The sequence below is a fragment of the Rhinopithecus roxellana genome, chromosome 17, assembly GCF_007565055.1.
Source record: "Rhinopithecus roxellana isolate Shanxi Qingling chromosome 17, ASM756505v1, whole genome shotgun sequence".
NCBI lineage: Eukaryota > Metazoa > Chordata > Mammalia > Primates > Cercopithecidae > Rhinopithecus > Rhinopithecus roxellana.
Genome location: NC_044565.1, coordinates 10,450,352 through 10,475,232, shown reverse-complemented (window position 1 = coordinate 10,475,232; position 24,881 = coordinate 10,450,352). Strand labels below are relative to the sequence as shown.

At 48.3% G+C, this 24,881-nt stretch overlaps 1 protein-coding gene across 1 annotated transcript in view; it reads right to left on the bottom strand.

The window, feature by feature from the left end:
- Positions 1-3,999: 3,999 nt before the first annotated feature.
- The window catches only part of TET3 (tet methylcytosine dioxygenase 3), a 122,934-nt gene continuing 102,052 nt past the window's right edge, over positions 4,000-24,881 (bottom strand). Inside the window, 6 exon segments of the mRNA XM_030921153.1 lie at positions 4,000-11,770; positions 12,554-12,890; positions 18,447-18,584; positions 19,117-19,206; positions 22,040-22,190; positions 24,044-24,252. Coding sequence (XP_030777013.1) covers positions 9,987-11,770; positions 12,554-12,890; positions 18,447-18,584; positions 19,117-19,206; positions 22,040-22,190; positions 24,044-24,252 — 2,709 coding nt within the window. The 3' untranslated portion in view covers positions 4,000-9,986.

Here is a 24,881-nt window from a genome sequence, read left to right as displayed (position 1 = left end):
AGGAGTATTACAGGGAAATAGTATCTGATTTGGTTTTTAGAAAGATTATCTGAGTAAGGAGATTGGTTTTGGTAAGCTGGGCAGGGCAATCAAATGGGGGTTAGAATTCAAGTCTTTCAAATAACAACACCTGTTGAAGATGCTCTAAAGAGCCTAAAGTCTTCCTGTAAAGCCACTTTTTTGCACCTGTGCCTCTTGTGCCCCTAGACCCACAGACTCAGGTCATGCCCTAGGCTTTACTTGTAGGTAGATTCCCACCAGTGAGGACAATGTCCCTTGGATTTGTGGGTCTTAAGGTACAGAAGAAACAGGGGTATATTTGGATAGGGCACAGACTTTGGCACCAAATACACCTGGGTTGATTTTGGGCTCTGCCATTTCCTAGCTGGATGGTCTTGAGCAAGCCATTCAACCTTTCTGAAGGGTCTCACATTTAGACCAAGACATGAGAGGCCTCTGCCCTGGGTCCCCAGCTTTAGAGGGCTATACTGTGGTCCTCATCCAATATACCTCTGTCCATAGCAGGAAGGAGTCCATATCTGTAATTAAGGCTTACACATGATAGTCTGTATGAATGGTGTTCCCCAGAGTTGTGCAGTGCACAGCCTGTACGACTGTACAATGTGGGTTGCTAATAAAAGTAGCAAAGAGAAGCAGAATTGAGAATGCTGAGGATGTAGAATCTAGACTTGGCAGGTGTCAGGATATGACTGGGAGAATAATGGGAAATTTGCTGGAGAGTTGAGAGGTCAGTTTTAGTTAAGACTTTGGCCTTACCAAAGAGCTACCCAGAGCTATCCAGCAGCCCAAACTCATGAGGGAGGTCAGGGCTAGACATGGCTTTGGAAATCATTGGCATTAGGGTCATAGTTGAGGCCTGGTGGCTGAACAAGTCCTTTGAAGGAAAGCTGATAGTCTGTGGAGAAGACTGGGTCAATTCTCTTGGGGGCATTTTTGTTTCAAGGACAGGAGTTCACAAAGGGGCTCATGAAAGGGGGCAGGGTCCTGGGACAATAGAATGTTCCTGGCTATGCAGTCTGGGAGCAGAGGGTTTCTAAGGCTTCACAGAGGTCAGTGAGGACAAGGATCCCTGGCCCAGAAGCTGACTGTTTCTGGAGAAATAAAAGTACAGGTGAGTGAGTGGTATGGACCTTGAAGCTAGGAGGTTGTCTACACCTGCAGATATGTGGTGGTGATAGGAAGGAGTGGGAAAGGTGTATGAGGCAGAGCAGGGTCAGGCTGGGGTGAACCTGAGAGCACGTGATGGGGAGAAGCCACAGGAAAGGGTTAATGGATGAAGCATGTTCCACAGGAGCAGCACAGGGTGCACATGGAGAGTAAGAGTCGGGAATACCGAGCAGCAAGGGTGTGTGTGTGGTAAAGAGAACAAACATACAGGAAGATGGTTTGAAGTGTAGCGAGGGAAATTGGGCAGGTTCTGTGGACCTGGGGTTGGGCTTCTCAGTAGAGGAAAGCAGACCTCTGCTAAGACCTCTGGAGTGGGGATGAGGCGCCGCGGGTATCTAGAATTTAACGAAGCTTTGTCTTTCACGTCTTCTTTGTTGTCTTCATGGCTCTGACAAGAACATGCACTGGATTATGTGTGTCGAACATGTCTTCAGGGCTTCATGTCCCCCTGCATGGACATGATGTATGTATGGATGCACCATCCCATGGACATGGGATGTTGAATGCCTATTATTTTCAGAGTACAATGGGAGACAAAGATGACTAAGAGTTCTCCAAGCTTAAGAAGCTTACAAGAGCATAACACACAACAAAGTTGCTGACTAAGTTGTGTAGCTGGGTTGTGTAAACCAATACTTTGACAAAATTGAGATTCAAAATAGGCAGGGAGAGTGGGTTAAACAGTTCATTTAAGATGGCTACACTTCAACTGCTGTGTGAAGCATTGAAAAAAAAAAAAAAAAAGAACTGCATGAATTGCATGAAGACTGGAGTTAGTGGACCTGATTTGGCACAAGTTCACAAAAGAGGTCACTATGTGGTCCAAGACTAGTCTTGGACTCCTTAGTGACCTAAAGCTTTGCGTATGTCAAGAGTAATAATGATAGCTCTTATTACTGCTGTGTCCCGAATGCCTGGCACTTTCACTTATGTAGCAATTTTTTTTATCCTTATATCAATCTTATGCGGTATCATCAGCCTGTTTTATTGACAAAATGATACAGGAAGATGAAATGGCTCATCAAATCACACAATTGGGAAGTGAGGGAGCCATGTTCTTTCCAAGCCACAAGCTCTCAGTAAAACTCAGCTGCTTAAAAAACTAATAAATCTTGGTGTGCATTTATAAAAATAGCATGTCCAGATCGTGGGGCTCCTTGGTGTCTTTGTGCTTGGCTTGCATGAGCCGGATCCCATCTGGAACAAATTGCTCATTTCTAGAGATCCCAGTATGAATAATGATGCTCTAGGTGTGAACAGACGGGGGCGCGGTGGGGAGTAGTGGTGGACGGGGCCTGGACCTGTTACAAGAAGGTTCATGGAATTAAGAATGTAGTCATGTGGCAGAGGGGAATTTACTGCAATGCTTCTTAGCATAGAAAGAAATAGACTGAGTGGGATTTACATGGAGGCACATTTAGATTAGTTCAATTTATAATTGCAACAAGTTGGGATGTTAAAGAGTTTGATGATTAAATGCTTCTACATCCATACTAAAAAAACTGCTATGCAACTATTTAAAAAGATGCTATTCTGCTTACTGATAAAGATAGTTTAAGTGCAAAAAGATTACAGCATTGTATTATTGTATTCCATTTGAAAAAATACATATGGGTCGTATTTACACACTCAGAAAATGTTTGCAACCAATATGTGGTTCTCTTGTGGTGGGATTTTAGATAACTTTTAAGAACTTCTGTCTTCTAATTTTCTATATTTAACATGGAACTTGTGTAAGAAGAGATGGCAGCATATTTATAGCTAACCAATAGTGAAACCAGCCCCAGCTGAAGGAGGTCCTTGCCCTCCCTTCAGGCTCTGCAGATGGCGCCATCATGACAGGCGCTCAGGAAGGGGACAGAACTATGTATCTTCCAACTCAAGGAGGGAAGCAGGTTACAAAACAGTGTGACCCCACTTTTGTAAAACATATAAACATGTTTGAGGATCCCTGGATAGCCAGGTGTGCCAAGGCATTTCCAGTGGGTTCCTTTGCAAGCAAAGTAAAATGGAGATTAAAAACCTCCAAGCCGATCACCTGGCACTCATTATGATCATGGTGTTTTCACTCAGATGCCCTCAGAGATGAACTTTCCTGTCTAGAGTGACTTGGGATGTTGGGATATTGCCGAAGTCCTTATCAACAGCTGGGCTGGTTGTCCCTCAAAGACACTGGATCAACTTCAGTCAGATGTTTCACGCAGAAGGAAGAAGAGCGAGCAGATTCACTATTCTCTCTTCTCCTTCCTCAATTCCTATTCCCTTTTCAAGAACAGCCACCTCCAGAATTGGCAATCTGAATTCAAGAAGGTAGCTCCAGGCATGGGATCTCACTGGAAACCTCTGCCTCTGGTCAGCAGAATCTCCGGTTCCATATTAGCCACTCCCTACTAGACTTGCTGGTCAAGCCATCCCAACCAAGCAGCATTCGGTGATCCTTTAGCAAACCTAACATCAGAAGTTAATTTTAGTAGGAGGGGAGTATCTCCCAGTGGAAAGGAAAAAAAAAAAAAAAAAAAAAAAAAAAAAAAGACAAAAAACATAAAAGGGAAAGAAAACAAAAAGAGAAACACAGATGAGAAAAAGGCCATCTCCACTTTCCCCCTTTAGATCCCGTTTTCACAGCTGAAAGCTTTTGAACATTCCTTTATCCAGGTGGCAGCATGGACAAGGTCAGGTTCCGCCACTGCTATTTGTGAGGGCTTCATTTGTGCATCTACAACATACGGTGGGAGGGTGAGGTTACAGGGTTCCTGACACATCACATTCCAGTCCTGGTTCAAGGAGGGGAAAAAAAGAACGCACACTGAATTTGAGTGCAAAAAATAAATATAAAATTTATTAAAACACCCACAATATTTTAAAGATACCAGGAGTAATACAGTTCACAAACCCAGTTGTTTGTGTAAATTATAATAAAATACAAATCAAAAAGGATACATACTTGCAATTTCTAGGCACCCTAAATTAAATTTACTGAAACACTGAGGGAGAAGGGAGGGTAAAGGAGGGGTAGCTCAGGAGGCAAACCAATAAAGTGGAAGGAAAAAATATTAACAAAAAGGTAAAAATTATACAAAATAAAATTATCAGCATAAATTTACTGTACTAAGAATATCTACAGTTTAATACACATCCTATTGCCTTGAGACATTGCAAAAATCTACCATTCATCCATCAACCCCAGATAAACTTCATTTCAAGTAGCCACAGTTTACAAAGTCAAGACGGAATATTCAAGTATGGTTGTTAAGTTCACCTCCATTGGAAGCCAAGTAACCAAACAGGAATTCAAAGAGATAAGAAATAAAACACATCAAAAAGGTACAGGGGTTCTAGATTAAGTCTAATGTATTAATATGCCATTATACGACCTGCTCTTGTTTCTTTAATTGGAATACATGAAAAAGAAATGACATCACTCCTGTTTTTCTCCCCTCTTTTCCCCTCAAAAGAAAAAAAAGGGTATTGAAACCAAGAAAATTTGGAATGTTCAAATGAGCCAATTAGTTTCTTAATTTAAATCCCCGTGTGAAGAGTGATGAGTTACCCCTGAATGACAGGTAGTCAAAACGCGAAGAGGGAGCAAACAATACCACTACAAAAAGCATCCCTGATATCAGAATATAAGCCAATGAGGAAGTAGGCCAAATCACTCGCTGATTCTTAGGCAAAAAGCAACTTTAGACCTTGCATTTCTGTGCTGCGGTCTCTGCTCAGGGGAGAATCCTATTGCTCTGCTCTTGCCCGCAGCTCTGCAGGAGGAAAGGCTGGGAGCACCAGAGGGGGCCGCCCCTCCCCCCGCACTCGCGGAGTGCACTCGCACTCCGTGCACCTGGATGTGGGACTGTATAACTCATGCTGGGGGTATGCACCTCAAAAATGTTTTGGTCCAGGGTATGTTGAAGTTGACCATATACTACAGCAGAGGCAGCTGGCTAATAAAACTAGGTTTTGAGGGAGTCATTTCAAATGACAGCAACAATGACTGAGAAAGCTCAATGAGATGGGCATAGGAAATTCACATTTTATTCAAAAGCAAAACTTAAACATGAAATACAGCCAACTACGCTCCTTCCTTTCGGCGTTCCGCTATCTTAACTGCCGAAGAATGAAAAACAAAATGACCCCAGATTTTTCAAGGTCAAGTACGTCATCAAACGGACAACCTGCACGTATCAGACCCTCATGGAATCTACTTTACTGAAGTTGTCATGATGTCCTGTTTTTGAGGTATTTAAAAAAATTATTTTGACAGTGGATGACACAAAATGGAGCTTCCTGTTGAGTTTTTAAAACATCAACTTCTGTGGACCCAAGAAGAAATTTAGGTTAGCACCAACTAAAAAGCAGCCTCAGTGGCATCGAGTGAGCAAAGAAAGCTCCTTCCTTTAGTCTGAACATAAGGGGTTACCAATGAGAGGCAGAAGCAACGCTGGGTCAGAGAATGAAGCCCCTGCCCACCATGGTCCCAGCCAGTGCCAGGGGAGGAAGGAGATCCATCTGGTCTCTCTTGGTGTGCCCTTGGGACTCCCAGAGATGTCTGCTTAGCACCCTGGGCTGCAGGAGAAAATCTGTGTCCCTGGCTATGAGAATGCCTATCATGCTAGGAGAGGCAGGAGTACCCAACTCCCCTTCCTCAAAAACAAAAACAAACTAAAAAACCCTTTGCCCTTTCTTTCACATCAAGCCTGAGAAGACAGGTGTGGAACCAAAGCACCTGCCAAGCCAGGCAGGCCCACTCCCGATCACAGAAAGGGAGATAGCTGCCTCCTCGACTTGCTTTGTTTGGCCACCAAGGGAAGAATAATACAACACAACACAACACTGCTCAGAGCAGATTATAGCACGGTAAACGGGTCTAAGACAGCACCAAAAGAGGGGAGGGGAAAAAAAAAGCCAAGAGACTGGAGCCCACCTTGTTTTTGGTTGGTTGTGGTTTCAGAACGTTGATAGCACCTCAGCAAGACAGGATCAGGGACAGTCACATTAAAACACCATAGCACCATTTTATTTAGACTATTTCAATTCATAAAAATGCTTCCTAGTCCAAAAAACACACTTCAGTAACAAAAGGAAAGAGATACTGGTTGAGGCACGTCAGGGATATCATAGTTTTCCACCAGCTTTGCCTTGGTTTGAGATCTCATGGTGATTAAACCTCTAGAAGCAAGTCTGGCTGGGTTTCTCTCAATGAAATTAGGCTATCATCGACTCATTGTCAACCATCCTTGCACATCTACTGCTGTGTGGTTCAAAGCAGTTAAGCTCTGCTACTTCTTTCCTTTAGCGCTTTAAAAATCCCTTGCTCTCCAAACTACTGTTTCCAAAAGAGGCTGGTGGAAGGACCAAGAGGGGGCGGTGGGGTATCATCTCTTTCCACGCACACCATCGTCACCTGGGTGAGAAGGCAAAGCAGTACCCATGAAGCCGGGGAGTGGGAAACATTGGCCCTGCTAAAAACCAGACCCAAAACCAAAAACCAAAAAAACCCCAAATCCATGCAAAGCCTTTAGTCAAGATTTCTGATGGTCAGATGATGAGATTTCTTGAGCTAGCACCAGTTATTTTGTGAGAACCTGCTGCGAAGCGATTTTTATTTTAAAAATCTCGTAGCACAGAACTTTACAAGCACTTCCCTTGCACGCAACAGGCAGGGAAAACAAAACAGAGCAGAAAAGGAACCAAATGTTTGCACTGCACATGGATGGTGTCCGTGGACAGGGCACACCGGGGAGATGACTAAGACGCCATCGGTTTCCGTTGCTATAATATGACTCTTCGAACTTGGTCATGCTGTTAGGTTCTTTAGTTGCAATGGCTTTATTTTTCTTCTCATGATAAAAATGTCTGTTAATCATCTTTAGGACTTAAAAAATGATAGTGCCAGTAAAAAATAAAAATTTGATTTTTCTCTTTAAGAAACCTTCAGCAGCAAGGGGGGGATAAAGAGCTGTGCATAGTTACTTTTTAAATATATGTCTAAAGCATGCTAATTTTAATGACTGAGATTTGAGGTAGGTTAGACATGTAGTGTACAAATCAGCATGGGCTTGAGCACGGCAACTGCACTGCCTAACTCTGGAAACGCCATTCTGAGGGGAGTGGGGACATCCAATGGAGACTGCCTCTTGACTCACCTCTCAGCAGCCTATTTCCTACTGTAGAAACTGATGAACCAAGGCTGTTTGGGCTGGGGGACAGACGTCGCATGCTTTTAGCTTGTATTGGTTTCTCCTTTCATCTAATGGCTTTCCTACCAAAGGGTGATGAGGGGAAGAGTTTAACATACATCAGGAAGATTCACACATGCCAAGTATCAGAATCACCTGGGTCACACTCGGGACCTTCCAAACCAACAGCCAACCTGGGGCTTCCACGGGTCATACAGACGGTCACATTCTCCAAATGTTTTGTAAAATATTGTATTTCTTGCTTAAGATCATTTAAAATGAAGTTTTCAAGGCACCCCCGCATCTACCTAAGCACGGAGTCAAATGAGACCTGCATAAAAGTACTGATGCGATAAGCAAAATAGCATTTAAAGGACCCAATTTTTCCTCAAAACTAGAAAATTAGCATGCTCATTAAAGACTCTGCTTCCTTTAGCTTGTCAAACTGAAGGTCAGAGGTTTTCCTATAAATCTGAGTTCTGAATAATTCTAAGTCCTGATAAGCTCTTGGGTATTTATTTCAAAAGCAATAATATTTCATTTTTTGTCCTGTAAAATAAATGCAACTTTACAGAATATGGTAAAAGTGGAGGATAGACAAAGCACGTTAAATATTCAGCTACTATTTACAATTTCTCCCACAATTACATGTTAAAACATACCTTTTTTTTCAAGTTGCTGTTTAAATCTAGGCAAAAGTGCTTAAAAAATCTTTCACTATTTACAGTTAAAACCAGACCACATAAATGCTCAGGACATCTTACAACGACCCTCCGCCAGTGCCTCCAAACAGATACAGTAAACACCCAGCAGGCCGTTTCTCAGCTCTTACTCAAGGCACCCGGAAGCTCAGGAACTTGCCTATAGCGGTCATCTGATTGTTAAACATGATTCATGAAGACCCATATCTGAATACAACTGCTCAGTAAACACCTGTTCATCTCAGGGCTTGGTCATCCACCGTGTGGCCACATTCCCCTCTGTGTGTCCTGATGAAGCCCCCCATTCACCACACACACATCCACATGGGTAGCATGAGATCATTTCTGCTAACATCACAAGAAAAACCAACACTCCAACAAAGTTTGACGTGGTGACGGTGAGTGTTGCTCCCATCAGGCCCAACCTCTCTCAACAACGTCACAAAAATTAAGCACCACATTCTCATTTCAAATAACCGAATGAATGCACCAGAATTTCAGAACAGGTCTGTTAAGGTGGATGAAGAGGGGAAGAAAGGAAAAAAGAAAATGATCAAATGGAGAAATGGCACCAATTAGGGAGGAAAATCATAGCAACCTGTTGAAAATGTTTGACTCTTGCACTTTAAAATTAAGTGTAGGCCCCCGAACCCGATGATAGCATGGAAGAAGCAGGCTCAGGTGTGAGGCATGCACCATTGTCCAATGTGGAAATTCAGGGATCAGGATAGATGCATTAACTGTTGTTACACTGGTCTGCTGAGCTCCTGTAGGATGTGACCTGCCCAAGAGTCAAGAAAGTCCCAGCACAACACTACAGCACCAGGCTCCGCACAGCACCATGCACAGAGCACCACTGGCTTTTCACAGCTTGGGTTCAACTTCCTGTTTTTAAAGATACAGTAGCCCTTTTTCAATATCAGCATAGACTTTGGGGGCATTTTTTTTTTTAAACTGCCACTAAGACAAATTCCTTCAGCTCAGCATGCATTGGCTTGGCAACGTGGTGGGCACAGCCCCTAAGAACCTCGCACTCCAGCTCCAGCGTGAGGTGCTGCCTAGTGAACCATAACATCGTGTGACTCCATAAATAACGGACAGAGGATTCAGTGTGGAGACTAGCAAGCTTGAAGCCATCTACTTCCAACCTGGTTTCTGGGGAAAGCTATGCCAGCATCTCACAGGGCTGGCCTGGGGTGCATCTGCCCCTCGACTCCAAGCTGGGGACTGGAAAAGGGACCCCAGATGGTTTTCTGCAGACTCTCCCATCCTATCAGAGAGGACAGAGGCTGTCCTGAGTCTCCCTTCCCCCAAAGGGAAGGGGTGTGTGTCGGGAGGGATGAACTGGGTGGCTACCGTCCGCGATTGGCTCTCGAGGGGCAGATGGCTGAGGACCTCGCCAGTGCCCGAGGGGCTTGGCTCGCCGGACCCAGCGAGACTGGGTGGGGGAGCACTACTGGCCTTTCCTGCCCATCCTTTACCATTACTATGGTCGCTTTTAAAAAATCCAATAAATACACATTTTAAATGGAATTTAAAACTACTCCTTTGTGAAAGGACACTATAAACTTTCTTTCCATTATTGTGATATACAAGGATAGAGTTTTAAAAACAAAGAGAAAATAAAAGCCCCCCAAACGGGGGGGGGGGAACAACTTGGAGATATAAATATTAAGATCACGGAAAAAATCACCCGACAGCCGTAGTTTCTTCTTCAAAGTGCTGGGGAAGTGGGGGTAAGGGAGGGGCGGGTCAGTTCTGAGGTTTGGACCATAAATACATATATATGATATGCGCATCTATATATGTATATAGAGATAAAAAGACTTCTGCACCCCCAACCCGCCCCCAGGTATGAGGGCAAAAGCACCACAGAGACAGCTCGGGCCGGGCCCGACGCTGAGGTACGCTGGCTCCCTGGCACCTAGATCCAGCGGCTGTAGGGGCCAGTGACCTTCGTGTAGGCATAGGAGGACACGGTGACCGCCGAGTCTGTGGGCACAGCCAGTGCCTGCCGGGTGGGGACAACCCCCTTCTTCTCCTTCTGCTGGGGCTCAGCAACCACGGCGCCCCCCCACTTGCGCTTCTTCCCGTAGAGCTTGGCCTCCTGCTGGCCCAGGCCCAGCCGGGCAGCCTCCTCCTGCCGTGCCCGTGCCCTCTCCGCCAGCTGCTTCATCTTGGCTTCCCAGAGGGCCAGCCCGTGGTTGGGCTGGTTGAGGTTCTTGTGCTGGTAGAAGACCAGCGAGATGCGGGTGGGGTGGCAGCGGTTGGGCTTCTTAAGCGGCGTAGTGGCATGTAGCTCCCGCCGGGCACACTCGATGAGGATGGAGCCGTGGGCTGGGGCCACGGCCACGCCGCCGATGTTCTCGTCCAGGAAGTTGTGTTCACTGTCCGACCACAGCTCCTCCTCTTCCTCCTCCGCACCACCACCACCCTTCTCTTCCTTCACTGCTCCCTTGCTGGGGGGCTCCTCGGCCGGCCCCTCCTCCAGGCTGAAGGGGTCCCACAGCTTCTCCTCTGACTTCAGGGCCCCAAACAGTTTCTCGCTGGATCCCAGGGGCAGACCAAAAGACTGCCAGGCCTTGTCCAGCTGGCTGGCCCCTGCGGCTGGAATCCTGCCCTCCTCTCCTTTCATGGGGTTCCACAGCTTGTCTTGGAACCCAGGACCACCTTTCAGGGCCGAATTGAAATCCCCTGCCCCCAGCCCCCACGGCTTCTCAGTCAGGCTGGGCCCAGTCAAGGTGGAGGTGCTGTTCCCAAACTTGCAGGGGCTCCACGGTTTGCCTCGCAGCCGTCCTCCAGAGTGGGAAGCCGCCTGCTGCCCCTCACCAGGGAACAGCCCCCACTGGCCATCTGTGAAGTGGGAAGGGGCCAGGCAGCTGGCCCCAAAAGAACTGAGCTTGTCGGGGATGATGGCAGGACTCTCCCCAGAGGAGAACACACCCCAGCTGCCACCCACACTGTTAGTCCTCTTGGGGGACATGCTTGGGCCTCCTGAGTACTGTCCCCAAAGGTGACTGGGTCCTCCATTCTGAGACACCTCAGGCAGAGGTGTCTTGCCCATCTTGCCAGCGTCTCTGGGCACAGGCTCGGCCTGGGTCAGCGGGTCTACTGGCTCTTGCTTGATGGATCTGTTGTAGCAGTTGGAGCTCTGGGCAAAGGGGGAGGGGTCCCTGGACACTGAGTGGATTGGGGGGGCCTTGGGAAGTAGATACTCCTTGGGGCCTGGGTACGCAGGCTGCTGGTGGTGAGGAGTAGGGTGGTGGGCGTCTGTGGGAACAGCCTGGCTGGGCAGCTCGGCAAACTCAGCACCACCGTAGGCTGGGCTCAGGCTGTTGTGCAGAGCGTGGAGGTCTGGCTTCTTCTCAAAACTGCCACTGTTGCCACTGTGCCCCCAGGCACCAGGACCCAGGAACTGGGAGGGGAAGACGGGGTTGCTGGATGGAAAGCCATAGTAGCCAAAAGATGGGAGAGCGTACTTGGAGTGGAAGCCATTGACGGAGGTCAGGCTGGGCTGTGCATAGTAGGAGTGGTAGGAGTACACACTGTTCATGCTGTAAGGGTCAGAGGGCCGGCAATTGCCCAGCACCGAGTAGCTCTCCACCACTGCGTTGCTGCTGTACTTGAAGGAGCTGAAGTGGTTCTGCGGCTCCACCTTGAGGGAGGGCTTCAGGCCTTGCTGGGACAATCCACCTTTCAGAGACAGGCCTGGGGAAACAGAAAGCAAGATGGCAGAGGGGCAGACAACACCACAACCTGGAGAGGCCCTAGGTGGGGAACTGGGGATGGACCCTCCCTCTTTCCCAGGGATGTTTCCTCTTTTGGGACAGGCAGGTGAGGTGCTAAGGTATGTCCAGCCCAGACCAGGATGTGTTCCCTGGGCCTCGCTCAGCACAGGTCTCAGCCCCAGCCCCACTGGGCGTGGGAGGAGGCAATCCCTGGTGAGAAGCAGCTCATGCAGCATCCACAGTATCCCCCGACTCCTCTCCTCACCCTAGAGAACTCAAGAATTTGCACTAAACCAGCACCACCCATTCTCTGCCCAGCCTGGTCAGGATCACTGCAGGGACCAGGGCGAGGAGAATGAGAACTCAGATGCCTGCCAGCAACTGTCTCTGCCCATAAGCCCTGCCGCCCTGGCACACACCCACGTGCCCTGAAGTGCTGCTACTCACCTCAGTATCTCAGAGGGGAGCAAACTAGAGCACAGAGGGGAGCCTCTGATTCTCCGAGGGATGCAAACTAGAGGAGAAACCCAGTGCTCCCCCTCTACCAAGCTCAGTTCCATGCAGATAACAAGTCCTGCTGTACTTGTGTCCCCACGGCCTCCTATCAGGCTGGCTGTCCTGTGGCTGCTGCAGGTACCTTTCTGACTGACAAATAAGCAGAGGCCCCAGTTCCAGTGTGATACAGGAGGGTGCGTGGAAGAGCGAGGGCCCCCATGAGGACAGCACCAATGCGACTCCCAGCGGGCACCCTCCCCCCACACACCTGGGTCCGACGTAATGCCCGCCAGCTCCAGGGCCTCCTGCTTGATCTTCTCCGGAGTGCTCAGCTTCTCCTTCTGAATCTTCTTCTTCTCGGCCGCTGCCTTTCTGGCTTCCAGCTGCCGCTGGCGGCAGGACTTGGCAGGCTCGGGCAGGCGTCGGACCTCGCGGGGGAAGGCGGTGAGCACCTGGATGGCTCCGCTGCCAACCTTTGCATTCTGGTTCTCCTCGCTACCAAACTCATCCGTGCTGGCCATCTTGTACAGGGGGAGAACGTGCAACTGCTCATCCTCGGGAATCTTGCCCACGCAGCGATTGTCTTCCTTGGTCAGGGTGCAGACCTGCCCCAAGCAGTAGGGGAGAGAGGACATGGGGTTGGGGGACCAAGTGCTGGGAGAGAGGGGTCTGAGCACCCAAAACACGTGACCTCGTCTTTCCCCACACAATCCCAATACCAGCCACTACTACTTGCGAGAGTTTCTGGAAAGCACACTGATCTTGGTTCACGGGGCAACAGTACTAGCAGCATTTACAGTACACTCACATCAACTTTCAATGCACATTATCTCCTATGATCCTAAGAAGACTGAGAGGAGATGAGATACCTGACAAGGGGCCTGGCCAGGACCTGGAGGCTTGCTCTGCCCTCTGGCATAGCACTGACGCCACGGCACCACGTTGCCCAGTGAAGCTCAGACCATCCACCATTATCTTCCTTGTTCTAAATACTCAGTCTCCTTTTGCTTTTAAAATACATTTCCTTTTGGGAGGCCAAGGCGGGCGGATCACCTGAGGTCAGGAGTTCGAACCAGCCTGACCAATATGGTGAAACCCTGTCTCTACCAAAAATACAAAAATTAGCTGGGCGTGGTGGTGGGCGCCTGTAATCCCAGCTACTCGGGAGGCTGAGAAAGGAGAATTGCTTGAACCCGGGAGGTGGAGGCTGCAGTGAGCCGAGATCACGCCACTACACTCCAACCTGGGCAACAAGAGCAAAACTCCGTTTCAAAAAAAAAAAAAAAAGTTTCCCGTTTATTATAAACTCTATGTGCTGATTGTAGAAAATTTAGGCAAGCAAAAAGGAAATAAAATCTCCCATCCCACCACCTAGAAGTAATCACTTTAAATACCACGGTCATCTAATTGTGGACATACACAAGTACACAATTACTTTTTGGTAATTAAAGGGGATACTATGCCTATGGTCATATAATAGCTTCATTTTTTCTTAACATAGCATAAACATGTTCCTATGCATTAGATATTCTCCCCCAATATGACTAAAGAGTTGTATGATATTATTCTACTGTATCAATGTGTTAATCTCATTATCAGATATTTCAACTTGTTTCTGATTTTTTATACCATAAACAACACCTTTTGAAATACCCTTTTAGCTAAATTTTGTAAGATTCTTAATTGCTTAGAATGAATGTTAAGTAGAACTGCCACATATTGCCAGACTACCCTCAAAAATGATTCGGTTTTTCACTCATACCAGCAGAATGTGTTTCAACTTTCCTATATTTTTTCCACTAATTTCTTTAAAAACTTTTTGCTCACTGTTAAAATCGATCTCATTGTTGGTGTACATTTCTCACAAGATTTGCCTTTTTATTCAAGTTTACTCTCTACTCTTGTGTTGACTGTATTTTCTTATTTTCTATATTCTTGATGCTCTGGCGTTTGAGGTCTTGATCCCAGAGAGGCTGCCCCTCCCAGGGCTACTTAACTCCCAGAGATAGCAAATGGCTGCCTGCAAGTGTGCCTTTGATATATGAACCAGCAAATCCAGAGCTCACACCCCCAGCCATCTCCTTTATCAAACTTACACACCAAGCCAGTATTTCCCCGGCCTTACAGAGAGAGGGCCATGAGGAACCACCCTATAGCTCAGAGCCTGCAAAGTATTCAAACTGTCCAATCCTAAACTTCCCTAGTGTAGCTACCTTGCATCACCCATTCTTTCCTGCAAAATCCCACTAAAGACTCTGGGCCATGCTCCCACCCTTCCTCTTCTGTCTCCTGACTGGCCCGGTGCTCCCCCGAGTGGCCCCGGAGCATGACCTGCCTCCTGTTTCTAGGATCTGAATATAAACTTCTTTCCTGAAAATTATCCAGGTTTGCATGTCTTATCTGATTAAAATAAATCCTTGGCCCATTTTAACACAATTCTCTCACTGTCTTCCTTCTTTTGTGAGTTTATGACTTTTGCCCACTACTATATATGACTAGTCATTTTTTAAATCATGAAGTCATCTTTGTATATTAAGGTTATCATTTTTTAATCACTTGTTGCAAATATTGTAGCAGTTGGAGCTCTGTGAATTATTAGCCACTGTTAGTGTTTAGATGACCACCCAGACATCTGAATGTATGTATGTGTGTATGTGTGCATGTATGGCTATATAAAACTACAAACGGGATCACATTCATATACATGCTATTCTGTGATCTGCTTTTTTTTCTTCTTTTTTCTTTTTAAGATAAGGTCTTACTCTATTGCCCAGGCTGCAGTGCAGTGGTTTGATCACGGCTCACTGCAGTCTCAACCTCCTGGGCTCAAGTGATCCTCCCATCTCAGCCTCCCCAGCAGCTGGGACTACAGGCATGCAGAACCATGCCCAGCAAATTTTTGGTATTTTTTGAAGAGAAGAGGTTTTGCCATATTCCTCAGGCTGGTCTCAAACTCCTGGCCTCAAGTGAGCCTCCCACCTCAGCCTCCCAAAGTGCTGGCATTACAGGTGTGAGCCACCGTGCCCAGTCTGACCTGCTTTTCTTTCTTTCTTTCTTTTTTGTTTTTGAGACAGAGTTTTGCTCTTGTTGCACAGGCTGGAGTGCAATGGTGCGATTTCGGCTCACTGCAACATCTGCCTCCCGGGTTCAAGTGATTCTCCTGTCTCAGCCCCCCGAGTAGCTGGGATTACAGGAGCCTGCCACCATGCCCAGCTAATTTTTTTGTATTTTTAGTAGAGATGGGGTTTCACTATGTTGACCAGGCTGGTCACAAACTCCTGACCTCAGGTGATCCACCCACCTCGGCCTCCCAAAGTGCTGGGATTACAGGTGTGAGCCACTGGACCCGGCCTGACCTGCTTATCTTAACTCAAGGATAACTCAAGGTATCCAGTTTGTATTGGCCTTGCAATTGTTATTATGGTATTTTATTACACTGAACAGAAACCTTATATTTTTATGTCACTAACTTTATTAACCCTTTAACTTAGAGGCATTCTAAGTGAGTTTGGTGTCATGCCCTACCCAGCTTGTTTCTTCCCAGACTAGTGTGGGTCTTCGACTTCCTCTGCTCTGACCAGCCTCCTGTGTACTTTCTGGGTTGGATTGGCCAGACCTGCTTCCTACCAGTTTGTCAGACTAATGCTATAAACAACAGACCAAAGGAAAAATCCAAAGGATGAGATGTGGCAGAAGCTGTATTTCCTACAAGAGAGAATTTAAAAATATCAAAAAGTAAGGGTAGCCTGATTAAAAAAATAAGTAAAGTACACAAATAGGATAGTCACAAAGATGAAATTCAAATGTGTGAGAAGAAATAGGAAAAGAATGTTCAACCTCTCTAGTAATAAAATAAACACAAATTAAAATAAGATCGTATGTTTCCCACTCAGGCAGCAGGCAAGGATGAAAGAGACTGACAAAATCCAGTGTTGCCAGGTAAGCAGGAGAATGAGTGCCCCAAGCCTGTAAAAGTAAACATCAGTGCAATCTCCAGGAGGCTACTGTGCCACTGCGCAAATATGTGAGAAGAATGGCCTCTCCCTGTGGTTTACGGAAGGGAAATGTCTGAAAGCACTTACTGTCCATTGATAGGTGACTGGTTAAATAAATGATGGCAGAGCCATACATACAGCCTCAGAAAATGAAGTCCGTTGACACAGAAAGCTTAAGAAAAGCAGGTCACAGAACAGCATGTATATATAATGTGACCCAGTTTGGGTAAAATTTCATAAAGTCATACATGCACACATACACATTAGGGTGTCTGAATGGATGGTCATCAAACTGCTAACTGGTTATCTCTGAGATTTCAGGCAACCTTTTAAACATTATTTAAATTAAAAAAAGAATTGTTTAGGAAAAAACAATACTTTTCATTTTGGAAGAAAATACTCCTTTTCTCCACCCCAAACTCTAGAAGCTCTGGGATCCAGATCACCTCATGGTGCTCTTGCTCTCACCCACTTTCCAGGGCCCCCCAGCTCCTTCGCCTCTCTAACACTGCGGGCATGCCCTTTCTGTGTGTATTTCACCTAGAAATCCTCACAACAGCATGCCAGCAGGAGCTGTCCCTTCTTGCTTCTCAGTCTTGGATGCAGGGATAGAAAGCAAGTGGAGAAATGAAATCCCAAGGTGGGTCCATCCATCCCCAGGGGGAATGAGCTACACCCGGAATCTGGGAGCCCTCTTTCCAGGGGAATGTGCTGGTGCCTTTGCCTCATCCTCAGCCCCTGGAAGCCCTGTCTGCCCAGAACCTGACTAAAAGGCAGAGCAGACAGCCAGCATCATCCCTTCAAGGAAGCCCCTACCCAAGTCCAAACCTCCTCTCTTCTCCATCTGCACTCACTCCCCTGGTGATGGCGTCAGCCTCACAGCTCTAACTATAAACCATGTGCTCTCCAGACCCTCCTTGCCCCCTGCCTACTCCACATCTCCACCTGCACATCTAGCAGGCATCTTGAAACAGGACTCTTGTTTTCTTACTCCTAAATTCAGTCTTCCCCTGTTACTCTACATCTCGGTCCATGTTACCAACACTCACCCAGATGCTCAAGCAAAAAGCCTTGGAGTGCTCCTCAAGTCCTGCTCACGTAACAATCCAGCCCATCTGCAAATCCTCTTGGCAGTCCCTTCCACATCATCCAAAATCTGTCCCATTAGCACCTCCCCCGACTCCTGCCCAAGCTGTGTCCCCTCCCACCTGGATGGCGGCCCCAGCCTCCTCCTTTGCCTCCTTCCTCTTATTTCCTCCTGTTCACCTCATTCTGCCCCTACCATCACACACCTCATTCTCTAACTGCAAGCAGGAGTGTATCTAACTTTACAATGCAATCTTACTGCTGCCCAGCTGAGAAGCCCTCAACAGCTTCCATCACAACCCCGCAACCCTGCCCTGGCCCTCAAGGTTCCCTGTGAGCTGGTCCCTGCTGGCCTCTCCAATCCCACTCTCCCCGCCCCTTTCAGTAAGTTACTCCCTTCCCATTGTTCCCTGAACATACACCCAGTCTGCTGCCCGCTCGGAGCCTGCACGCATGCTGATCTCTCTGCCTCGAGCATTCTATCCCCAGGAAGTGGCTCCCTCGCTCTCTTGCGCCGTTGACATCTCAACTCAAATGTCCCCTCCTCAGAGCAGCCTCTCATCTAAGATAGCATCTCCTGTTGCTTTATCCCTCACCCTACTTCATTTTTCCCTCTTGGCCTTCATTCTACATCACATTCCCACACATACTTGGGCAAGAACTTTGTCCGTTTCATCCCGCAGCATGTAGGGCAGTGCCTGGGCACAGCTGGTACTCAATACACATTTGTACAAAGAATGAATCGAGGGTTTGTTTGCATTTAAATCCAAGTGTCCGCAGAGACCGGGGCCCACGCTTTAGATAACTGGGCACTCCAGGTGCTTGAGGGGCTACATCCTGCAGCATCCCCCTAAGACACAGACACAAAGCTAGCCTTGTCTGTTCAAGGGTTTTCTGGTGATGGTTTTCTCTGGGAGGTGGGCGAGGGCAGGCCATCTTGCAGGGAACCTTCCAGAGTTCTAAGGGTCCTGTCTCCAGGTCCCTCCCTACCCTCAGCCCACCTTTCTGAAGAGACCATGGTGGGCTCCCTCCCACAGTTGCCCCACAGGTGGCGCTATGACAGGGCACAGGTTTCCTTACCACGGTACACCCATTGTAGAGGTTATGCTGGTCCTTGTGGGCGTGGGCACAGAAGTCCATGCAGGCCGTGACTCCTGCGAAGGGCCGTCCTTCCTTCAGCCCCAGACGGCAGTCAATCGCTATTTCCTCGTTGGTCACCTGTGTAGATGGCCAAGGAGAGGTGCTCACATGACCTGAGGTGAGTGGCCCTAATTCTGTACCTGGGGAGGCCGGGTCTTGGAAGAAGGGATGTTAAGGATGATAGTCACCTTGCCCTTTGACTGCAGGAGGGAGATTTTCTGGCTGAGAGGCCCCAGCTATAAAAAAGTTACTTTCAGGCTCCTGTAGGAATTACTTCCTTCTTTGTTATCCCAAGTCCCCTTGCCTTGTCTAGGAGATACAGGGGTGACAGGGGAAAGAAACTCGGGCCTCACCAGTGGATACCAGACCAGAGGAGGTGGATGGGTTACCAGGGGAAGGGGAAAGACCAGAAGAGGGACAGTGTGGGATGCAGGTAGCCTGGTATAAAAAAGGGGTTTTTATCAAAGAACTACATCATATTGCTTTACTTCTGGACTGGGCTCTTCCCATAAGAGAGCAAAAGAGCCCACTCTCCTACTTCCCAACTTCAGAGCCTGAGCAGAGACGTGGACGGTGACATGTGGGCAACAAAAGGCCCAGGGCCCATTACCTGGTTCTGATAGGCCTGAGGGGCCAGTCGCTTGTACAGGGGAGCGACTTCGGTGGCCAGGTCCTGGAAACTCTTCCGGAGCACTTCTTCCTGCAGAGAGAGGAGCAGTCACACATCCAGGGCAGCCCCGCCTGGCAGACCCTGCACCCTGGAAGTGGACTGGCATTCCTGAAGCATCGTGGGCGAGGCTGGGAGGGAGGTGTCATCCGGTGTCTTTCCGGTCTTTCCTTCAGGAAGGTGTGGTGCTGTGACCACTTCACAGCTGGGGATACTGAGGCTCCCAGGAAAAGCTGTGGAAGCCACGGCCTGAAGGTCTAGTCATCCTGACGGCTAAACTACTGCTCCTTCAGGATCCCGCCCAGTTCAGCCCAGAACACATCAAACAGTTTCTTGCTTTTGAGTGCTGAATACCCTAAGTCAGAGGTGAAGCATAGTGGGAATGAAAAAGCCAAGAGCAACAACTGTGGATCCTTCCTCCCAGGCTACAGACAGGAAGAGAGGCAGGCAGGATCCATGCTAGAAAGTCCATAGCCAGTGCAGGCCAGCCCAGCCCAGAGCCCGTGAGGAGCCAGGGATACAGACTTCAAAGCTCCAGCTGCTAGACTCGTACTATATAGTGTTATTCACAAACCACATGTAGCTACGGAAATGCAGATGAATTCTAATTTTTTTTTCTTTGAGACAGAACCTTACTGTGTCACCCAGGCTGGAGTGCAGTGGCACGATCTTGGCTCACTGCAACCTCCATCTCCTGGGTTCAAGCAATTCTCCTGCCTTAGCCTCCCGAGTAGCTGGGATTACAGGTGCCCACAACAAGACCAGCTAATTTCTTTTATATTTTTAGTAGAGACAGGGTTTTGCCACATTGGCCAGGCTGGTCTCAAACTCCTGACCTCAGGTGATCTACCCGCCTTGGCCTCCGAAAGTGCTGTGCTAGGATTACAGGTGTGAGCCACCATGCCCGGCCTGAATTCTAATAAAAATTAAAGAAATTCAGTCCCTCAGTTATACTAGTCCCATTTTAAATACTCAGCAGCTACACGTGGCTCCTGTATGGACAGCAGAGAATGTTTCCACCATCACAGAAAGTACTGCGGGACAGCACTGCTCTACGTGAAGCCGCAGCCCCTGGTGACATGTGGCAGAGAGTTCCAGGTATCCACAGCCTCTGTCTGGCCCTCCGAAAACAAGCAGGGCTTGAAGGGCTCCTAGGACACCATGAGCACAGGCACAAAGGGTTTATGAAGAAGCAAGCAGGAAAAGAGGAAAGAGAAAAAGAACCAAGCACACAGAATGAGAAATGGAAGGTGGAGACCCACAGCTCAGCTGTACATCCAGTGGGGTGGCCAGGGCTGCCAGCCACTCTTGATCAGGCCAGCCTGGGCCACTGAGGCTGGGCTACCTCCCTGCCTGCTGTCCAGATGCTGCCACCAGCACAGCAGGTGGTGAGGCTAGTGAGCTCTAGGGACACACAGGCCTGGGTTTCAATCCTGCCTTCACCATGAACTAGCCACATGGCCTTGAGGAAGCTATCTGCCTCATCTGTAAAGTAAGGGGTAACAGTGCCTAGATCACTGGGGTGGGGGGGGATCATGAATTCATCTGAGAAACCTGTGAGGGGCTTAGCACATTGTAAGAGCACGGGAAGTGGCGGTTGGTAGAATAGGGAAAGAATTTGAGAGAAATTAAGCCAATGTCTTTCCATTCCTGGTAGTTCCTGGTGGCCCCAGGGCTCCATTCATTGAAGCAACCACATCTGCTGCTTGTGGGGGAGGGTGAATCTTATCATAAATAAAAATCTAATAACAAATTAGACTATCTGAAGGTCTATCAGACTATTTTGAAGTCTAAAAGCCAGGTCTGGGGTAAATAAAGAATCCTGAATTTGAAAATGTTTCTTTTTTCTTATGAGGACCCAAGCTTGGCAGCCAGAGCACAGAAGGTGACATGGGCTTTGGTGTACAGAGGGTGACCCTGCGCCATGGGAAGTGGGCAGTCCTTCTGGTACTAGGAGCTTGGAGAGATTTGGAAGGTTGCGACTTGAGTCCAGATATTTGGATATTTGTCTGTATTCTAGCAAAGGAAGCCAGCACTCTACCCGCTCAGGAGCCCAGGCAGGAGGGAGGTGAAATGGCAGACAGCCTGGACAGGCTTGTGCCTGCCTTGCATTTGGAGCTGAGTGGAGACCATCGCTCGGGAGGGCCTTTGCCATGCAGGCATCAGAGGACAAACAACAGTGGGGAGGTGGCCTGAGTAGATGCTCTGGCTCCCACAGCCTGAAGGTGCCTTCCCCTGTTGTCTTGGGGATGGGGGAGGCCCTGCAGGGCAGAGGTCTGGGTAAAGAGCTTGCAGAGAGGAGGTGCTGTGCCTAGCGGTCGTACTGTGCGGACACTAGTCCACAGCCCAGGGACCAGGCCAGGCCCCCAGCATGGAGACTGCAAGGGCCCGGACAACTGCCCAGAGACGTCTGTCTGGCAGCCAGGCAGGGTGGGAGATGCCTCGGGAAGTACAGCAAAGACCCAGAGGGTGACCCACATGCCGGAGATGACCTTTCCCGCTAAACCTCACACCCAGAAAGGTGTCCTGGGAAGATGGGGGGGAGAAATGACTTCTGAGAGGGCCAAATTCTGACAAGGAATTTGAATATGTATCTTCGATATCTGGAATATTTACCTAAAAGAGATGGTTTAAATTGGAAGAGCCTGGGGGCACCCATAACTGCTAAGTCTAATTCTTCACACTTGGTGCCCTCCACACACCCCTTATTTCATAGCAAGATAAGGAGAGCTTTTAAAAAAAACGAAAACAAGTTCTACTTCCTGCGCATCTGAGTCATGGCGTGCCAGTCCTACCTCCCGTTGGACTATGAAGGGCACCAGATGAGAAAGGGTGGGAGGCAGGGTACCCGCCCAGCTCTGCTCACCTCTTTGGGATTGTCCCCTGCGAGGCGGAACTTGCGAGGTGTCTTGCTCCGAGCATATTTGCAGCCGTTGAAGTACATGCTCCAGGAACAACCAAAGGAGAAGGAGGCACCACAGGTGTTGGGGTCTTTGCCTTGGCAAGCGCAGGTCCGGCTGCAACACACAGCACAGGTCAGAGATACAGATGCAATTATCGCTTCGTTCTGGAGTATTCCTCCTCCCTCAAGAGTTGGCCCTGCTGAGCCCTGGCACCCACCAGCCTCCCAGTGACTGAGACCCATCCTTCCCTGTCCCCAACCCCTTTCTCAAGTTTCCTTGAGTAGAAAGCCAGATCTAAGCAGCCTCTTCTGCCCCCACCACTGAGAGCCTGTAGGTTTAACACTGAGTCTGGTGCTGGGAGCAGCACATGGATTTACTGAAGTAAGGGGGAAGAATCTGGGAAAAACCTATTAAGGTTTATACTTTCCCTTAACTCTAATATCTTAACCAGCTCCAACACAGACCACATGAGCAGGGAGATGATGTGAGCCCCAGGGTTTGAACGTGCCTATTTCCTATAGTCCAGATGCTAACAGGCCTTTCAACAAAGTACACTGAGATGAAAATTAATGCTTAATACAATCTGGAAACAACTCAAGTGCCCTGAATTGGGGAATGGATAAGCACACTGTGATAGATCCACACAGTGGATGACGACTCAGTGATAAAGAGGAACGAGCTACTGACACACACGTCAACACAGATGAACACTGAAAACACTATGTTCAATGGAAGAAGCCAGACTCAGGAAGCTACGCCCTGTATGACCCCATTTACGTGGCATTCTCACACAGGCAAACCTGCAGGAGCAGGAAACAAGCCTGGTGGCTGCCCAGGCTAGGGCAGCACTTGCTTATAACGGGCACAGGGCACTTGGGAAGATGGAACTGTTCTATATCTTTTTTTTTTTTTTTTGAGACAGAATCCTGTTCTGTTGCTCAGGCTGGAGTGCAATGGCACGATCTTGGCTCACTGCAACCTCCGCCTCCTGGGTGAAAGTGATTCTCATGCCTCAGCCCCCTGAGTAGCTGGGATTACAGGTATGTGTCACCATGCCTGGCTAATTTTTGTATTTTTAGTAAAGACGGGGTTTCGCCACGATGGCCAGGTTGGTCTCGAATTCCTGGCCTCAGGCGATCTACTTGCCTTGGCCTCCCAAAGTGCTGGGACTACAGGCATGAGCCACCATGCCCAGCCCTGTTGTATATCTTGATTGTGGTAGTGGTAGCTATGTGGCTGTAAACATTTGTCAAAACTATATACCTAAGAGGATGAATCTTATTGTAAATAAATATATCTTCATTCTTAAAAATGGGAAAAACTCTAATAAGGGCAGGGTTTTTTTGTTTTTGTTTTTGTTTTTTGAGACAAGAGTCTCACTCTTGCCCAGGCTGGAGGGCAGTGGTGCAATCTTGGCTCGCTGCAACCTCTGTCCCCCGAGTTCAAGCGATTCTTCTGTCTCAGCCTCCTGAGTAGCTGGGACTACAGGCGTGTGCCACCACGCCCGACTAATTTTTTAATTTTTAGTAGAGATGGGGATTCACCATACTGGCCAGGCTGGTCTCAAACTCCTGACCTTGTGATCCACCCACCTCGGCCTCCCAAAGTGCTGGGATTATAGGCATGGGTCACCACCCCTGGCCAAGGGCAGGTTTTGTAAATATCTTCGATACCTTCTATTTGTGGGGCACATGTACTTCACACTCGCTAACATCATTAGTGCCAGTATATCGACCTGGGGTTTAACAGTGAAGTCAAATTAGCAGACCCTCCAGAGCCAGGGCTAGAACCCAGCTCAAGCAAGATCTGTGGATATGCCTTCCTCAACCACAGTCCTAACTGTGCAAGACAAACAGTGCCGCAGAGAGGGCCCCTAGGAGCCTTCCCCCGGGTTGCCCGCAGTCTCCTGTATTTGCTGCCCAGGACCCTATAGGTGGGCCCTGGCCCTGCAACCCCCTGCTACGTACTCATCGTTGAGGCCGCATCTCCGGCTGGTGGGGTTCCCATACTTCCGGAGGGTGTCAGTGAGCTCCTGGTAGAGGGTGTCTCCGAGGCTACGGGGAATGCCCTCCCAGGCCAGGATGAGGATGACGATCACAGCGTTCTGGCAGTGGTGGCCTGCCCGGTGCCGCACCAGGCAGAGCAGCTTCTCCTCCAGCGTGTGCCTGCGGATCACCTGCAGGGACGCAGGTTGTGAGGGGCAGGAGCCAGGTACCCGTGCGCCTCTGCATGGTGCCACCCCTCCCTCTGTCACACAGACCCAGGGCGCAGGTCTTAAGGGCAGGGTTCTAGGGACATCATGCCCTGATGACAGCAATCTCACAAGCTAAGAGACCATTATTAGGGAACAAACAGGGAACATTACTAGGGAACGAATGTTTTGTTAGGGAACAAAAACATAAAAGTTATTTATTTAGAGTGATGTAAAAGATAATTACCACAAAATCTAAGGTGCTGATGACTTACATAGGCTTAGGAGTAAAAATACACAGATAAAAACTGTAAGCCAAAATACAGTCAGATTTTTATGTTATCCTAAAACATTTGCAGAGAAAATGCTGCATACCTGTGTGTTTTTAGTTAACATGCAAGGGGCTTGGCACTGTAGAAAACAGTCTGGCAATGCCTCCAAAAGCTAAACATAGGATCACCATATGATCCAGCAATTCCATGCCTAGGAATACACTCAAGGGACCGAGAGCAGGACTCAGGCAGATCCCTGAATACCCACGTTCACTGCAGCACTATTCACAACAGTCAAAAGGTGGAAGCACCCTCAGCGTCCATCGGTTGATGAACAGGTAA